At 42.2% G+C, this 12,194-nt stretch overlaps 1 protein-coding gene across 1 annotated transcript in view; it reads left to right on the forward strand.

Annotated features, from left to right (window-relative positions):
* Positions 1–12,194, forward strand: part of tdrd1 (tudor domain containing 1) — a 30,857-nt gene that overhangs the window by 4,839 nt on the left and 13,824 nt on the right. The window contains exons 5-17 of the mRNA XM_063221450.1: positions 717–825; positions 1,280–1,349; positions 1,677–1,769; positions 3,171–3,350; positions 5,043–5,186; positions 5,728–5,908; positions 6,418–6,516; positions 7,370–7,549; positions 8,503–8,610; positions 9,091–9,261; positions 10,655–10,981; positions 11,338–11,472; positions 11,911–12,018. Coding sequence (XP_063077520.1) covers positions 717–825; positions 1,280–1,349; positions 1,677–1,769; positions 3,171–3,350; positions 5,043–5,186; positions 5,728–5,908; positions 6,418–6,516; positions 7,370–7,549; positions 8,503–8,610; positions 9,091–9,261; positions 10,655–10,981; positions 11,338–11,472; positions 11,911–12,018 — 1,905 coding nt within the window. The remainder of the gene's footprint in view (positions 1–716; positions 826–1,279; positions 1,350–1,676; positions 1,770–3,170; positions 3,351–5,042; positions 5,187–5,727; positions 5,909–6,417; positions 6,517–7,369; positions 7,550–8,502; positions 8,611–9,090; positions 9,262–10,654; positions 10,982–11,337; positions 11,473–11,910; positions 12,019–12,194) is intronic.

Here is a 12,194-nt window from a genome sequence, read left to right on the forward strand (position 1 = left end):
AGGTGTAATGTTAATTTGAAATCATTACAATCGCATATTTGTTTTCAGGATGGGATTGTTACCTTTTTACTTCTTACTTTTAACATTTTTACTTGGTTTCCTGTTCTTCTGACTTACTTTTCTGACCATTTAGCCTACTTGGGCCTTCCACAAGTTGACACACATGCATATGTGGTTTTGTTATTGGATCGGAGTAGTATCGGCAGATATCCAAATTTAGGTATCGGGATCGGGTCAGAAGTGAAAAAATTGTGTACCGGTGCATCCCTATCCTCACTTGTCCCCTGTGGCAGGTTTTTTTCTTTCTTTCTTTTTTCAGTAACACTGCAGTCTGTCTGCCTGTTTAGGTACAGTGTAATGACAGATTGCTAATGTTGTATTTACACTGTGAATTCACTTTTACTTTTGACACCGCTGTGTTTTACACGTGTTGGATAAAACCCTTTTGATTGGTGAGGCTACATATACAAACTGCATTTTTATTATCATAATTGCTTCTGCTACTACTACTACTACTACTACATTACACTTAGCTCACACTTCCGCCCAAAGCAGTGGACTGTTTACAGGGATGGTTACAGTCCCTGGAGCAGTATGGGGTTAGGTGCCTTCTTCAGGCTCACCTCAGCCATAGAGTGCGGTAGAGAGTGGGATGGTGGGGTTCGAGCCTACATCTTTTACCATTAGACCATGGATGAACTGTTGTTTCTCTTTAGGTCAGGTGAGGTGCTCCGACTGCAAGAGAACAGTCTACTGCTCAGAGGCGTGCCAAGCCAACGATAAGCCTGCTCATAGACACACCTGCGGCAAAGAACCAGAACATAGGTGAGGAGTCTGCATTATTGTTTGTGCATCAAACGTCCACTGTGTAATGTTAAGTTTATCATTTGTTTTCAGAATTAAATGCTCGCCATTTGCAAATTCTGTGTTTTCATGAGTATTCACTTTTTAATAAGTTAATTTGCCGGTCCTGACTGACTAATGTACAATAGATTTTGCAAGCAAATATCTCCATCACTGCTAATTCAAAATGGCATAAATTCTAGAAATATACTGCTTAAAATTCTACATATGTAACCTTTAATTGCGCAAACCATTTGCGTTCCCATTTTTCACTGCTATCTGAGATTATTGAATGTTTGTATACAGGTAAATTTGTTGGTGCATGATTTTGATAAGCAATACATTCTTTGTTTGCCATTCTTTGAAGCAATAAGGTATAACCTTGATCAATGGAGGTGTTTATATTTGGTGGTATCTATTCTATCTTGCTCCCCAGTAGTGAGAAGCCGAAAGAGACCCCCACCATGCCTGCTGCAGCACCAGGAGTTGGCATGCCGGAACCCAAGGTTGGACACAGGAAATAATTGGAAATGAATATACTACATTTTTATATAATCCAGTGAAAACAACACAACATTTCTCAAAATAGTGGCATTTGCTGTGGTTGCATCACCCTGTTTGCTCCTAAACAAACGTAAATGACCTGTTTGCGACAATCAATGTAACTATATCTGTATGAAGCCACCGAAATCCTCATAAAGTATCACTAGATCATGAAAACAGTTTTAGTTTTGCATTTATACTGTTTGTATTATATACTGTATGTGTTAATGCAATTTAGGAACCAAAAAGGCATTTTATGAATACCAGGTGTACTGTGTGATCTTCTCAAGTCACAGGTAGATGGCAGAAACGCGGCCCAGAGCAAGAGGGTCTATTTCCAGGACCTGGTCAAGGTCGACATTCCACAGGGAGCTGAGATCCAGGTACAGGCTCTGGACAAAACTTGCATTTTATTCATTGTTAATGTGTATCATCGCCTCTTGGAAGCGGACCAGATATTGTATTATGGGCGGTTTGGTCCAATTTTGGCATCTGACTTTAAAAAAATGACGTCAAAAAATGCCATCTGTCTTTTCAGTATCGTAACAAAGTTTATGGTGAAATATTTCAAAGGCCTCTCCCGAAAGGTTAACTTGTATCTCCTTCATGTATTAAAAAAAATACTGTAGTACCTCATCCTTCCTTCGTGTTTAACCCTAGTGTCTTCATTCGTTTTCTAAGAACCTTTGTGTGCCATTATGCATAACTTAAGCCCTAGTATCAGTGTCCTCGATACATTTCTCTCAAGTGTACCAGACTGTCTGGCTGACTGCCATACTAAGTTTTCTATTGTATTCAAGGCTGGGGGTTGGAAAGGGCATGATAACAAAGCATTCACCCTTGCTCTTGTTAAACTGTTTGTGTAGACTGACCTTCCTCTTTACTGTGGGCCATTGTCCTGACTAAATGAGATGTCCATTTTTGGCCCCCTAGGCAAGTTTATGTAGCACATTTCGTGTGCAGAGGAAATTAAGTTAAGCACAAAGTAGCCTAAAGAGCAGAAAGATTAAGTAAAACGCGTCAAGGTGGTAAACAACTATTCACAGAAACAAAGATGTTTTTGATTTTAAGAGAGAGACAGAGAAATGGCATGAAGCATAAAATGTGAGTAACTTTGTGAAAGAAAAATCAAAACTTAGGCCCACTTCAGTTGTTAATATAGTATGTGAGTATTAACTGTTTTAGCCAGAATGGTGCCAGTATCCATTCCCTCTAGGGATGCAAACGATTAATCAATTAATGTGTTAATCGATTAAAAAACATTAATCGCAATTAATCGCCAATTCGATTCACAAGAGACCCAGGTGAAATGGGTATGTGAAGAGTGTGTGAAGAGGGGTGTGAATAGGGGGAATATTTAAATCACCTTTGGATTAAAGAATTGAAATAGAATTAATTTAAATGTAGTATTTTATCTCAATATTTCATTAAAATGTTTAGATTTAGTAGGTTTTTTTTCGAGAGACATTGAGATTTTAGGGGGGAAACGCCGCTTATCAATTAATCGTAAGTCGATTGATAAGGCTATCAACTAATGCTTAATGAATTAATCGATAATTTGCATCCCTAATTCCCACACGTCATGTTACCTGGATGAACCTGTTGGAATTTAGGTTTCCACCGACATAATTTCAACACATTCATCTGTGTGAGCACATCAGTTAGGTGGAGAATAGGTGCGGGCACCGTCAGTGTTCTCTGTTGGCCTGAAAGTGCTAATTGAGACACTCAGTTGTTGTGGAGGAACTAACATCATTGCCCTTGTGCCCATGTGTTCTTCTCAGGCTGTTGGCGTGGACATCCAGAGCCCCAGCCGCTTCTTCATGTCCATCCACAGCTCTGCGGTGGAGGAGTCCCTTCGCAAGATCTCCATGGGGCTGCAGCAGGCCTGTGGAGCAGCGGCCACTGGCCCTTACACACCTGAGGCCGGGGAGGTGTGCGCCGTCAAGTTCTCCCAGGACCAGGTGAGAAGCAGGACAGACACTGTACAGTAGACTAAGGAGCTGTTTCCACGTAGCAGCTTATTTTTAAATGTGGATATTTTGTTCTCCTGTTTAGGTGGAAAAACAACATGGGGATAACATGGGCATATCAGCCTGCTTTTTGATATGTGGGTTTTAAAATTCTGCTTACATGGAAACAGAAGGCCAAAAACAAAGTAGAAAAAAATATCCTGCTACATGGAAACAGCTCCTAAGAAGCTGTTTACACTTGTGGATCTTATTGAAAGCACATTGGTTTTGGCCTTCCGTTTACACGTAAAAAGAGTTTTCAAAATCTGTGTAATGTCTGTCAAAACTCTGGCTTTAAAAATATCCTATTTAGGGGGCTAAAATGCACCTGTTACAATGGAGTTTTTATTTTTATACACATTTTGCATTTACAAGTAAACAGATGAAAAAAATATCCGGGGTATGTGTAAACGGCACCAAACTTTATTGATTCATACTGTATTATTCATATTGCTTGACAGATTGAACATATTGAAAACACCAACATACATACATACATACATACAGACATTACATAGATCCAAATATCTAGAAACGATCTGCATGGTTCAAAGAAAAAAAGATTATTTATCCGGATGAAAAATATAGTGGCCAGCACCAAACACACACACTATATTTTCATAAAAAAATATGTGTAGGGGGAAATGGAGCAGCAGAGGCTTGAGCCAGTTAACTCAACTGGTGATCCTAACCAAAACCTTTAGGAGCCGTTTCCACGTAGCAGGATATTTTTATACGTGGGTATTTTTTTCTCTTGGCTAGGTGGAAACGCAACATGGGGATAAAAATAAATACTCCATTGTAACAAATAAGTTTTAGCCCCCTAAATAGGATATTTTTAAAGCCTGCTTTTTATATCTGGATTTGAAAAATCTACTACGTGGAAATGGAAGGCCAAAACCAATGCAACCAGGAGAAAAAAATATCCAGATATAAAAATATCCTGCTATGTGGAAACGGCTCCTTAATTAGCTACAGTAGCTCATGTACTTGCTCATATTGAAATCACATACAGCTGGAGGGTTAAACATTCTAATAACTGCCACTGATTACTTCAAACAGGTGCAAGTGATTATATTACACTTCTTGATCTACTTGGTTGAGGAGTGCAAAGCAGGGTCAACCTTTTTACCGTGTTGTCATACTTTCCACTCCTATAAATGTATGTCAAGTCTATGTCAGCATCAAATTAAAAATGATTAATTTTTAAACTTGATTGATCTTCCTAGTTGTATCACTTCCTACCTACACAAAGCAAGTGTTGCCATTTTAGTGATTTTGAAAGCTTTTGTTGCTGGTGCTGTTGATTCCATCTTAGGCAAGGTAGCTTATAATAACAACCTTATTGCCCATTTCAACGCAGTTGAAGCCTACTCTCACAGAATTTCCAGTCTGCTAGTTCCAGGTAGCCTGCCCATAGCCGTTCTGAATGATTTAGCACCATCAACCACTATCAAAATATTAATGGTGCCACCCTTGTGCTCTATCCACCGTATTATTCAGGATTACATCATGGCATTTCAACATGCACCACAGAACAGAAAAAGTTCTTCAGAAAAGACTTTCCAATAAGGCCATATACAGTCAAATACAAAATGCATACAAATAAAGATGAAATAAATCCCATATGAAATCATATTGCAGCAATGGTATCGAGGCCTGGCACAGACGGTGAGTGGGGAGCAGCAGGCTGCCCGAGTCCTCTACATCGACTTTGGCAACGAGGAGGATGTCCCCTTCGACCGGATCAAGCCCTTTCCAGACAGCGTCGACCGCTCTGCTCCCAATGTAAGTCCAGCAACTACTTGTTGTCTTATTTTACAGTGTTGTAGGCAACATAAATAATCAAAAATAGGGTATTTTTTAATCAATTTCAATAGCCTGGATTGCCAGCACAATCTCTGGGTACCACAACTTCTGTGGTTGATTTTCCTCTCCTCCTTTCTTCTCCTCTCCTTACCTTTTTACATTTTTTACATTTTTTCTTTATCTTTACTATTTTTATTTTTATTTTCCCCTGCCTGACTATTGCTGTGTTATTTGTGTCTTGAAATGTCCATGTGGGCATTTGTTTATTTGTGTATTTATGTAAGCTACTGGATACCTGAATTTACCCCTGGGGATTAATAAGGTTACTCTACTCTACTCTACTCTCTACTACCTCTCCCAACCTGAATAGGTGAGGTATGTCATGTGTAAACAGGGGTATGGGTGGGGGAGACAAATCAACAATGGGAGTACTTTGGGTCCCATGGAGCGGGCGGTGGCGTGTGCTCTCTTGAAATCCAGCCCTAGTTGACTCCCTTCACCTCTCTCTCCACCTGAAAAGGCTCTGCAGTGTCGCGTGGCGGGCGTGGCGCCTGTGACGGGCGGCTGGAAGGAGGAGTGCAGCCTCTTCCTCAAGCAGCTGCTCTACGGGAAGAGCGTGGCCGTGCAGGTGCAGGCAGTCACCGTGGATTCGGGCCGAAGCCTCTACGCCGTGGACATGAATCTGGCTCCCACCGGAATCGGTATGAAGAACATAATTGACTGTGTTTACCTAATATTGTCATTATCAGCCATTTGTTTTACTATGTGTAAAATGGAAATTGTACCTGTGGAAAGTACAATTTCACATCCGTTTCTCAGAAAGAAAGCCAAAAAAGGGCTACATCCTTTGTGGTGGATCATTTTAAGTCAGTATTTTGGTGGTCCTAAATGTTTTCTCTATGGCCTTTCTACAATGTGGATTTTTTTTGGAATGGGACTAAAAGGATATATGGGGTCTACTGCTACAGTGGGCAAATACTTTTCTGAGAGGCGATTGATAAGGAAGAGTCGTTTCTAAGTTGCCATGCCCCCCTTGGGCAACTAGCGGGGTTCTGAATGAAGAGAGATCAATGGGATAGTTGTCACCCCCATTTAGGACACCATTACTGACCCCACTTTGTTGCATTAGTGACATACACTGTGGTTAATCTTGCTGTATTAAAGATTACCATTGAAAGTCTTTGCCTTTATGCCTTAATGTTCTGTGCAGAAATGGCCCTGGGTGCCTTCCTCGTGGAGCATGGCCATGCTGTGAAGGATGTCACCCCCACCCCCACCCCCACCACGGAGCAGGACATCGGTAAGACATGTGGGTACAGTATGGATGCTGAGCTTGACTTGATCAGGCTCACCATTAACCATCCATTTTTTTTATTTGTTTGCTAGGGTTTTTGCATGCCATTTGGATGTCTTGTCTTGTACTTTGGTGTCTTTTCATCCCCTATCCATAGGATTGGTGTATTGCTGTGATGGAGACTCTTTATTACTTTGTTGCACTTCGTAGCTGTATTGTATTGTATTGGGTTTTTAATGAAAATGTCAGAACATAACAGAAGATGTTTTGATAATGTATTACCCACAATATTATCACCCACAAACAAATTAAGTGATACATCTTACTTCTTGTCTCCTTGCTACTCCCCCTTGGCATATCAAATCCTCTTCTACTGTCAATTTGGAAGACTTCTTTTAGTATTAAGCAGTACATCAAATTTTATGAGGTTTTTTTTGTTTGTTTTTTGTTTTTGCTCTTCGCTGCTCCTACTCTCATGTTTTTGTTCAAAAGCATATTTTGTATCACCCATTGGTTTTAAACAAGGTGAAAATAAACATGAATAAAATGACTGGATGTGAATTGAAAATGCATGAAATGCGTGCCGATTCTGATAGACACATTGCACGGTTTCCTGGTCTCCTTTACATCTAGACTCTCTGTTGAATGACTGTTAAAGTAGCTCTCCCCTACGATACTCTCTCCTGCTTTGTGTTGTCTCCCCTTCCTGTGGAAGTCCATGTTTAATGACTCTGTGTCGACTGACTCGTGCTTTAGTTCAAAACCACTTGTTTGACTCCTCTATTGGTAGTATATTCGGCTACACTTTAGGGATCCGTAAAGTGTATCCCCCTCTGCTCTGCTCTGCTTTGTGTCTCCCTGCCTGTAGACTCCATGCTGAATGATTCTGTGGAGAAGGTCCTCTGCCAGTCTCAGGATGCCACAACAAGCATGGCCGCCCCCCAGCACCCCGCTCAGCTCCTGCAGGAGGTGGGAGAGGCCTTCACCGGCGTGGCCTCCTGCATGCTCTCGCCCATCGAGGTCGTCTGCCAGGTCGCCGAGAACTGCCGTAGGTTATCCAGGGTCTTGTCTACCCCAGACTGATTTGTAGACACATTGCTGATTCTCAGAGCAACACTGATATAAACCATGTTTTCTCTTCAGTTGTACTGACTGCACTGTAACTATGGGTCAAAGACGTGCAAAATGAAATTGTCATTCAGTGTAACAGATACCTTCTGCTAACTGTAACTGCATAAAACATGACTTTTTAATTATTTATTTTTCCAGTGAATTCATGAAAGCCTCGGTTGTCATCCATTCACTTGAAACAATTTAAAAATCATGATTTTTTACCGTTACAGTCAGCAGAAGGTATCCATTACACTGAATGACAAATGCCATTTTGCATGTCTTTGACCCGTGTATACTCTCCTACGCCATATCTAATATAAGTATTGTTATTTGGGCTAGTGATTTAATTAATGTCAATTGCAAATGACAAAGTTGAATCTAATCTACGCGTAAATGTGCCACACTGCTTGGTGAAGCTGTGATATTTTCTTTATGGTTCAGCAAATATTGTTATGGGACAGGCCTTCACCGCCGCTGCCTCCGTCAGGCTGTCTCTCATCGAGGTTGTCTGCCAGGTCAAAGAGAACTGCCGTAGGTTACCCAGGGCCTCTGAGCTACTCAATTCCAGTCTGATTTGCGTAAACACGGCTGTTTCAAAACTCCTCAGTTGCCCATACTCTGCTACAATGCACAGAGCATTTTGAGAGTTTAGAAGTTTTGTTTTGTGAATGCCAGCCTCTTATCGTAGACCCATGGCTGTATTTCATGGGGTGTACTTAGATATGAAATTACGATGCAGGTTTGTGTTCTTGCAAAAGTTGAGGAGATGATGAGTGAAGTTGTGGTGTAAATGAATGTTAGTTCCCAGTTATGATGGTGTGTAAAAGGGAAGAGCCTGATCTGTGTGTCTGTTGTATCTGTCTCTACCCTCTCTACCCTATTGAGCAGAAACTGTCCAGGAGCTACAGGTGAAGCTGAATGAGTACTGCTCCGCCACCAAACCCACAGACTGCTTCAAGCCTGCACCAGGCACCATATGCTGCGCCCTATACTCCGGTAAAGTGTCAACGCTTGTGTGCTCACGCTCTCTCTCTCTCTCTCTCTGTCTCTTGCTCTCTCTGTCTCTTGCTCTCTCTTTCTCTGTCTCTCTGTCTGTCTGTCTCTCTCTCTCTCTCTCTCTCTCTCTCTCTCTCTCTCTCTCTCTCTCTCTCCCTCCATTCCGTTCCTTGCTTCCCCTGCTCTTTCTCCCTTTTTTGAAAAGCTGTGTTGCAAAAAAAAACCTTCTATCCATTTTGGAAAATTTCCGGACATTTGTATTAGGCATGGAATATCATTGTATTGCAAAAAATGCACATTATATAGGTTTTTAAAAATGCTCCAAAATATTTTACTGGCAAGATTAATTCACTCATCAATGGAAGGACATCTGAACAGCCATTTCCACCAAATGCAAAATTCTGCAGCAAAACTCTTAATTTCCTCATTATATATTTCCAATGTTTTGACTTCTGATTTCCTGTCCTCCCTCCTCTGCAGAGGATAACCAGTGGTACCGTGCCAAGGTAGTGAAAGTGTCGTCCGAGGGACGCGCTTCCGTGCGCTTCATAGACTATGGCAACGTGGAAGAGGTGGATCTGGGACGTCTGATGCCCATCGCTCCCGAGCTGTTGGCACTGCCCGCACAGGGCATCCCGTGCACCCTGGCAGGTAACTATACACAAGCGGCAGTTAGAGATTGGGCCTCGACTGAAAAGTAAGATGCGGTATCCATAGCAACAGACTGAAGTGCTGTGGTTAATGTGTTGTCTCACAAAGCCTTTGACCAATAACATAATATTATTAAAACACTGGCAACCGCTTGATAAACGGCATAGCGGCCTTCGAGGTGTCTCGATATCAAGGGAAAAATTGGACTTTGCAGACGGATGTGCCGTACGCTTCCACCTCGTGCATTATTTCCCTTGATATCAGGACACCTCGTTGGCTCAGCCAACTTGGCTGTTATCCCTTGCATAAATTCACTGTGTCTGATGTAATACAGCGAGCTGGTCCTGCCCTGCAGCCCCACTGCTGAGAGTTAAACATTTAACACAATGCAAATCCATTTAAGTAATCCTCCAATCATGCAGTAAAATGGATTTGTGCGTGTGCGTGTGGTAAATGAACTGTGTAATGAAGTGGCCATTGTGTGAGACTAAATCATGTGCCCTCCAAAACAGCCTCCTGATAATAAATGAACTATGTGTAATAAACTGTGTGTGCTCTCCACAACAGTTACATTAGGTTCCCTGATAATAAACTGTGTTATGTTCTTCTCACAATTATCTGGGCCCCTGGTATTAAACTGCATTGTGCTCAGTCTCCACACCAGGCGTTAGGGCCCCTGATATCGAACTGTGCTGCTTTCTCGCGATTTGTTCAATGTTTTTGATGTGATGTCTTGATGTGGTTTTTGAAAACTCATGTCCCTCAGGGGACAATAAAGGCATCTATCTATTAGGGGTGTAAAGATAACCGATTTTGGATCGGTTATCACTATGCAACATTGAATCGCACAGAATAGACTTTGAATCGCACAGAATCGCTAAATATTTTTTATGAATCATCCCTGAATCGAATCGTAGCCTGTGAATCGAGATTATTTTATTTTTTTAATACTAAGGGGAGCGTTGGCAGGGTTTTGATGAGGTCATTTGGGCAGCTTACGATGAGGACTGATCTACCATGATGTAGTTTAAAAACCTATCTGTCTATCTATCTATCTAATAGGGGTGTAAAGATAAGCAATTTTGGATCGGTTATTGTTATGCAACATTGAATCGCACAGAATCGACATTGAATCGCACCGAATCGCTAAATATTTTTTATGAATCGTCCCTGAATCGAATCGTAGCCTGTGAATCGATATTGAATCGGATCGTTTTGTGGGTATAAGATTCACACCCCTACTATCGATCGATCGATCTCTATCTATCTATCTATCTATCTATCTATCTATCTATCTATCTATCTATCTATCTATCTATCTATCTATCTATCTATCTATCTATCTATCTATCTATCTATCTATCTATCTATCTATCTATCTATCTTCTCACAGGTATTCGAGCCCCTGAGGGCGGCTGGTCAGAGCAGGTGGCGCTGATGTCCAAGAGTCTGCTGTTTGGCCGCTACCTGGCCGTGACGGTCCTGGGCAGGGGAGCCGACGGTGTCCTGGTGGCCGTAACGGACGCCCAGACCAACGACCCCCAGTCCAACGTGGCCAACACACTGGTGTCTATGGGCTTGGCCGTGGCGGAGCCTGTGGCAGAGAGCAAGACTCAGGCCCCGGCAGAGGCTGCCCCAGCACAACCACAAGCACAGCCCCCGCCCCCAGCACAGCCACAGACTGCACAGCCCAGCACAGCAGCTGCACCACCACCTCCTGGTAAGAACGGATGAGGGTCAAGTTGCCTGAAACGTCATGGGAAAATATGATATAGCACCCATAGAGGACCATGGTATGGTTGACTTGGAGGTGATTGAGTGGGGAGTGGGGAAGCCTGGTGTCGTCGGCTTTGTAATTTTCATTTTATTGTATTTATTTATTTTATTCCCTAGTCGTGCACAGACAATTTTGGTGTGGATGTGCTTGTTTTTTTTATCTATAAAAGTTCTTTAAAGTTCTATAGTCGGGCAAAGATCATTGTATTTGGGATGTTAACACCTATGTGTGTGTGTGTGTGTGTGCGCGCGCGCGTATGTGTGTCTGCTCATGCTCCCATTCTTTGTTTTTAACCGTAGCGTCGAGTACCCCCGCGCCTCCAAAGCTGGAGTGGACGTGTGCGGAGCTCCCCCAGGACGGCCAGCCCACCCCCATGGTCATCAGCATCATCGAGAACCCTGGAGAGTTCTACTGCCACCGCTACTTACAGCAAGGTACCGCTCATGCAGCATGGTGTACTACAGCAGGTTTCCTAATAAGAAAATATAAGGGGGTCTTAAGATCAGAAGGTTGTAGGTTTGAATCCCACCAAAAAAATACATTTATTATTATTATTATTATTATTATTATTATTATATTAGACATTGATGTGGACTCTAAAATGCACTACTTAAGAATTGGCACAAATTAAGTAAATAATCCTGCCCAAAATGAAAACTCACCTGCTACATTTACTAAACATTTGTTTGTGATTAATTGTATGCAATTCAGGACTTTTATGCACAATCTTATATTTCTAAATTAACATGCAGGGTATTGCATAACATTGTGCATTAGGATGATGGATGACTGCAGTGTGTTGTGTGCGTTCGTGCGTGTGTGTGTGTGTGTGTGTGTGTGTGTGTGTGTGTGTGTTTGTGTGTGTGTTGTAGACATGCAGGCCCTGATGGAGCTGTCTGCGGAGCTGGTGAAGCACTGTCAGGGGGGAGCCTCTCCCGTCAGCCCTGTAGTGGGGGAGCCCTGCTGTGCACTCTTCACTGGTAAGATGCCATTGCACGCCACCACCAACAGGGGGCGGTCACCCACAATTTGTGGATACTGCTTAGGTGCTCTGGCTTATTACCCCACAGCAGAGTAGTTGATGTACTACTGATGACCATTTGTTTCACTATGCCCTATTTTGTTGTTGACTGGTATTTCCATGGTACTCTCAGTT

The sequence above is a fragment of the Engraulis encrasicolus genome, chromosome 17 (genome assembly GCF_034702125.1).
Source record: "Engraulis encrasicolus isolate BLACKSEA-1 chromosome 17, IST_EnEncr_1.0, whole genome shotgun sequence".
Classification (NCBI taxonomy): domain Eukaryota; kingdom Metazoa; phylum Chordata; class Actinopteri; order Clupeiformes; family Engraulidae; genus Engraulis; species Engraulis encrasicolus.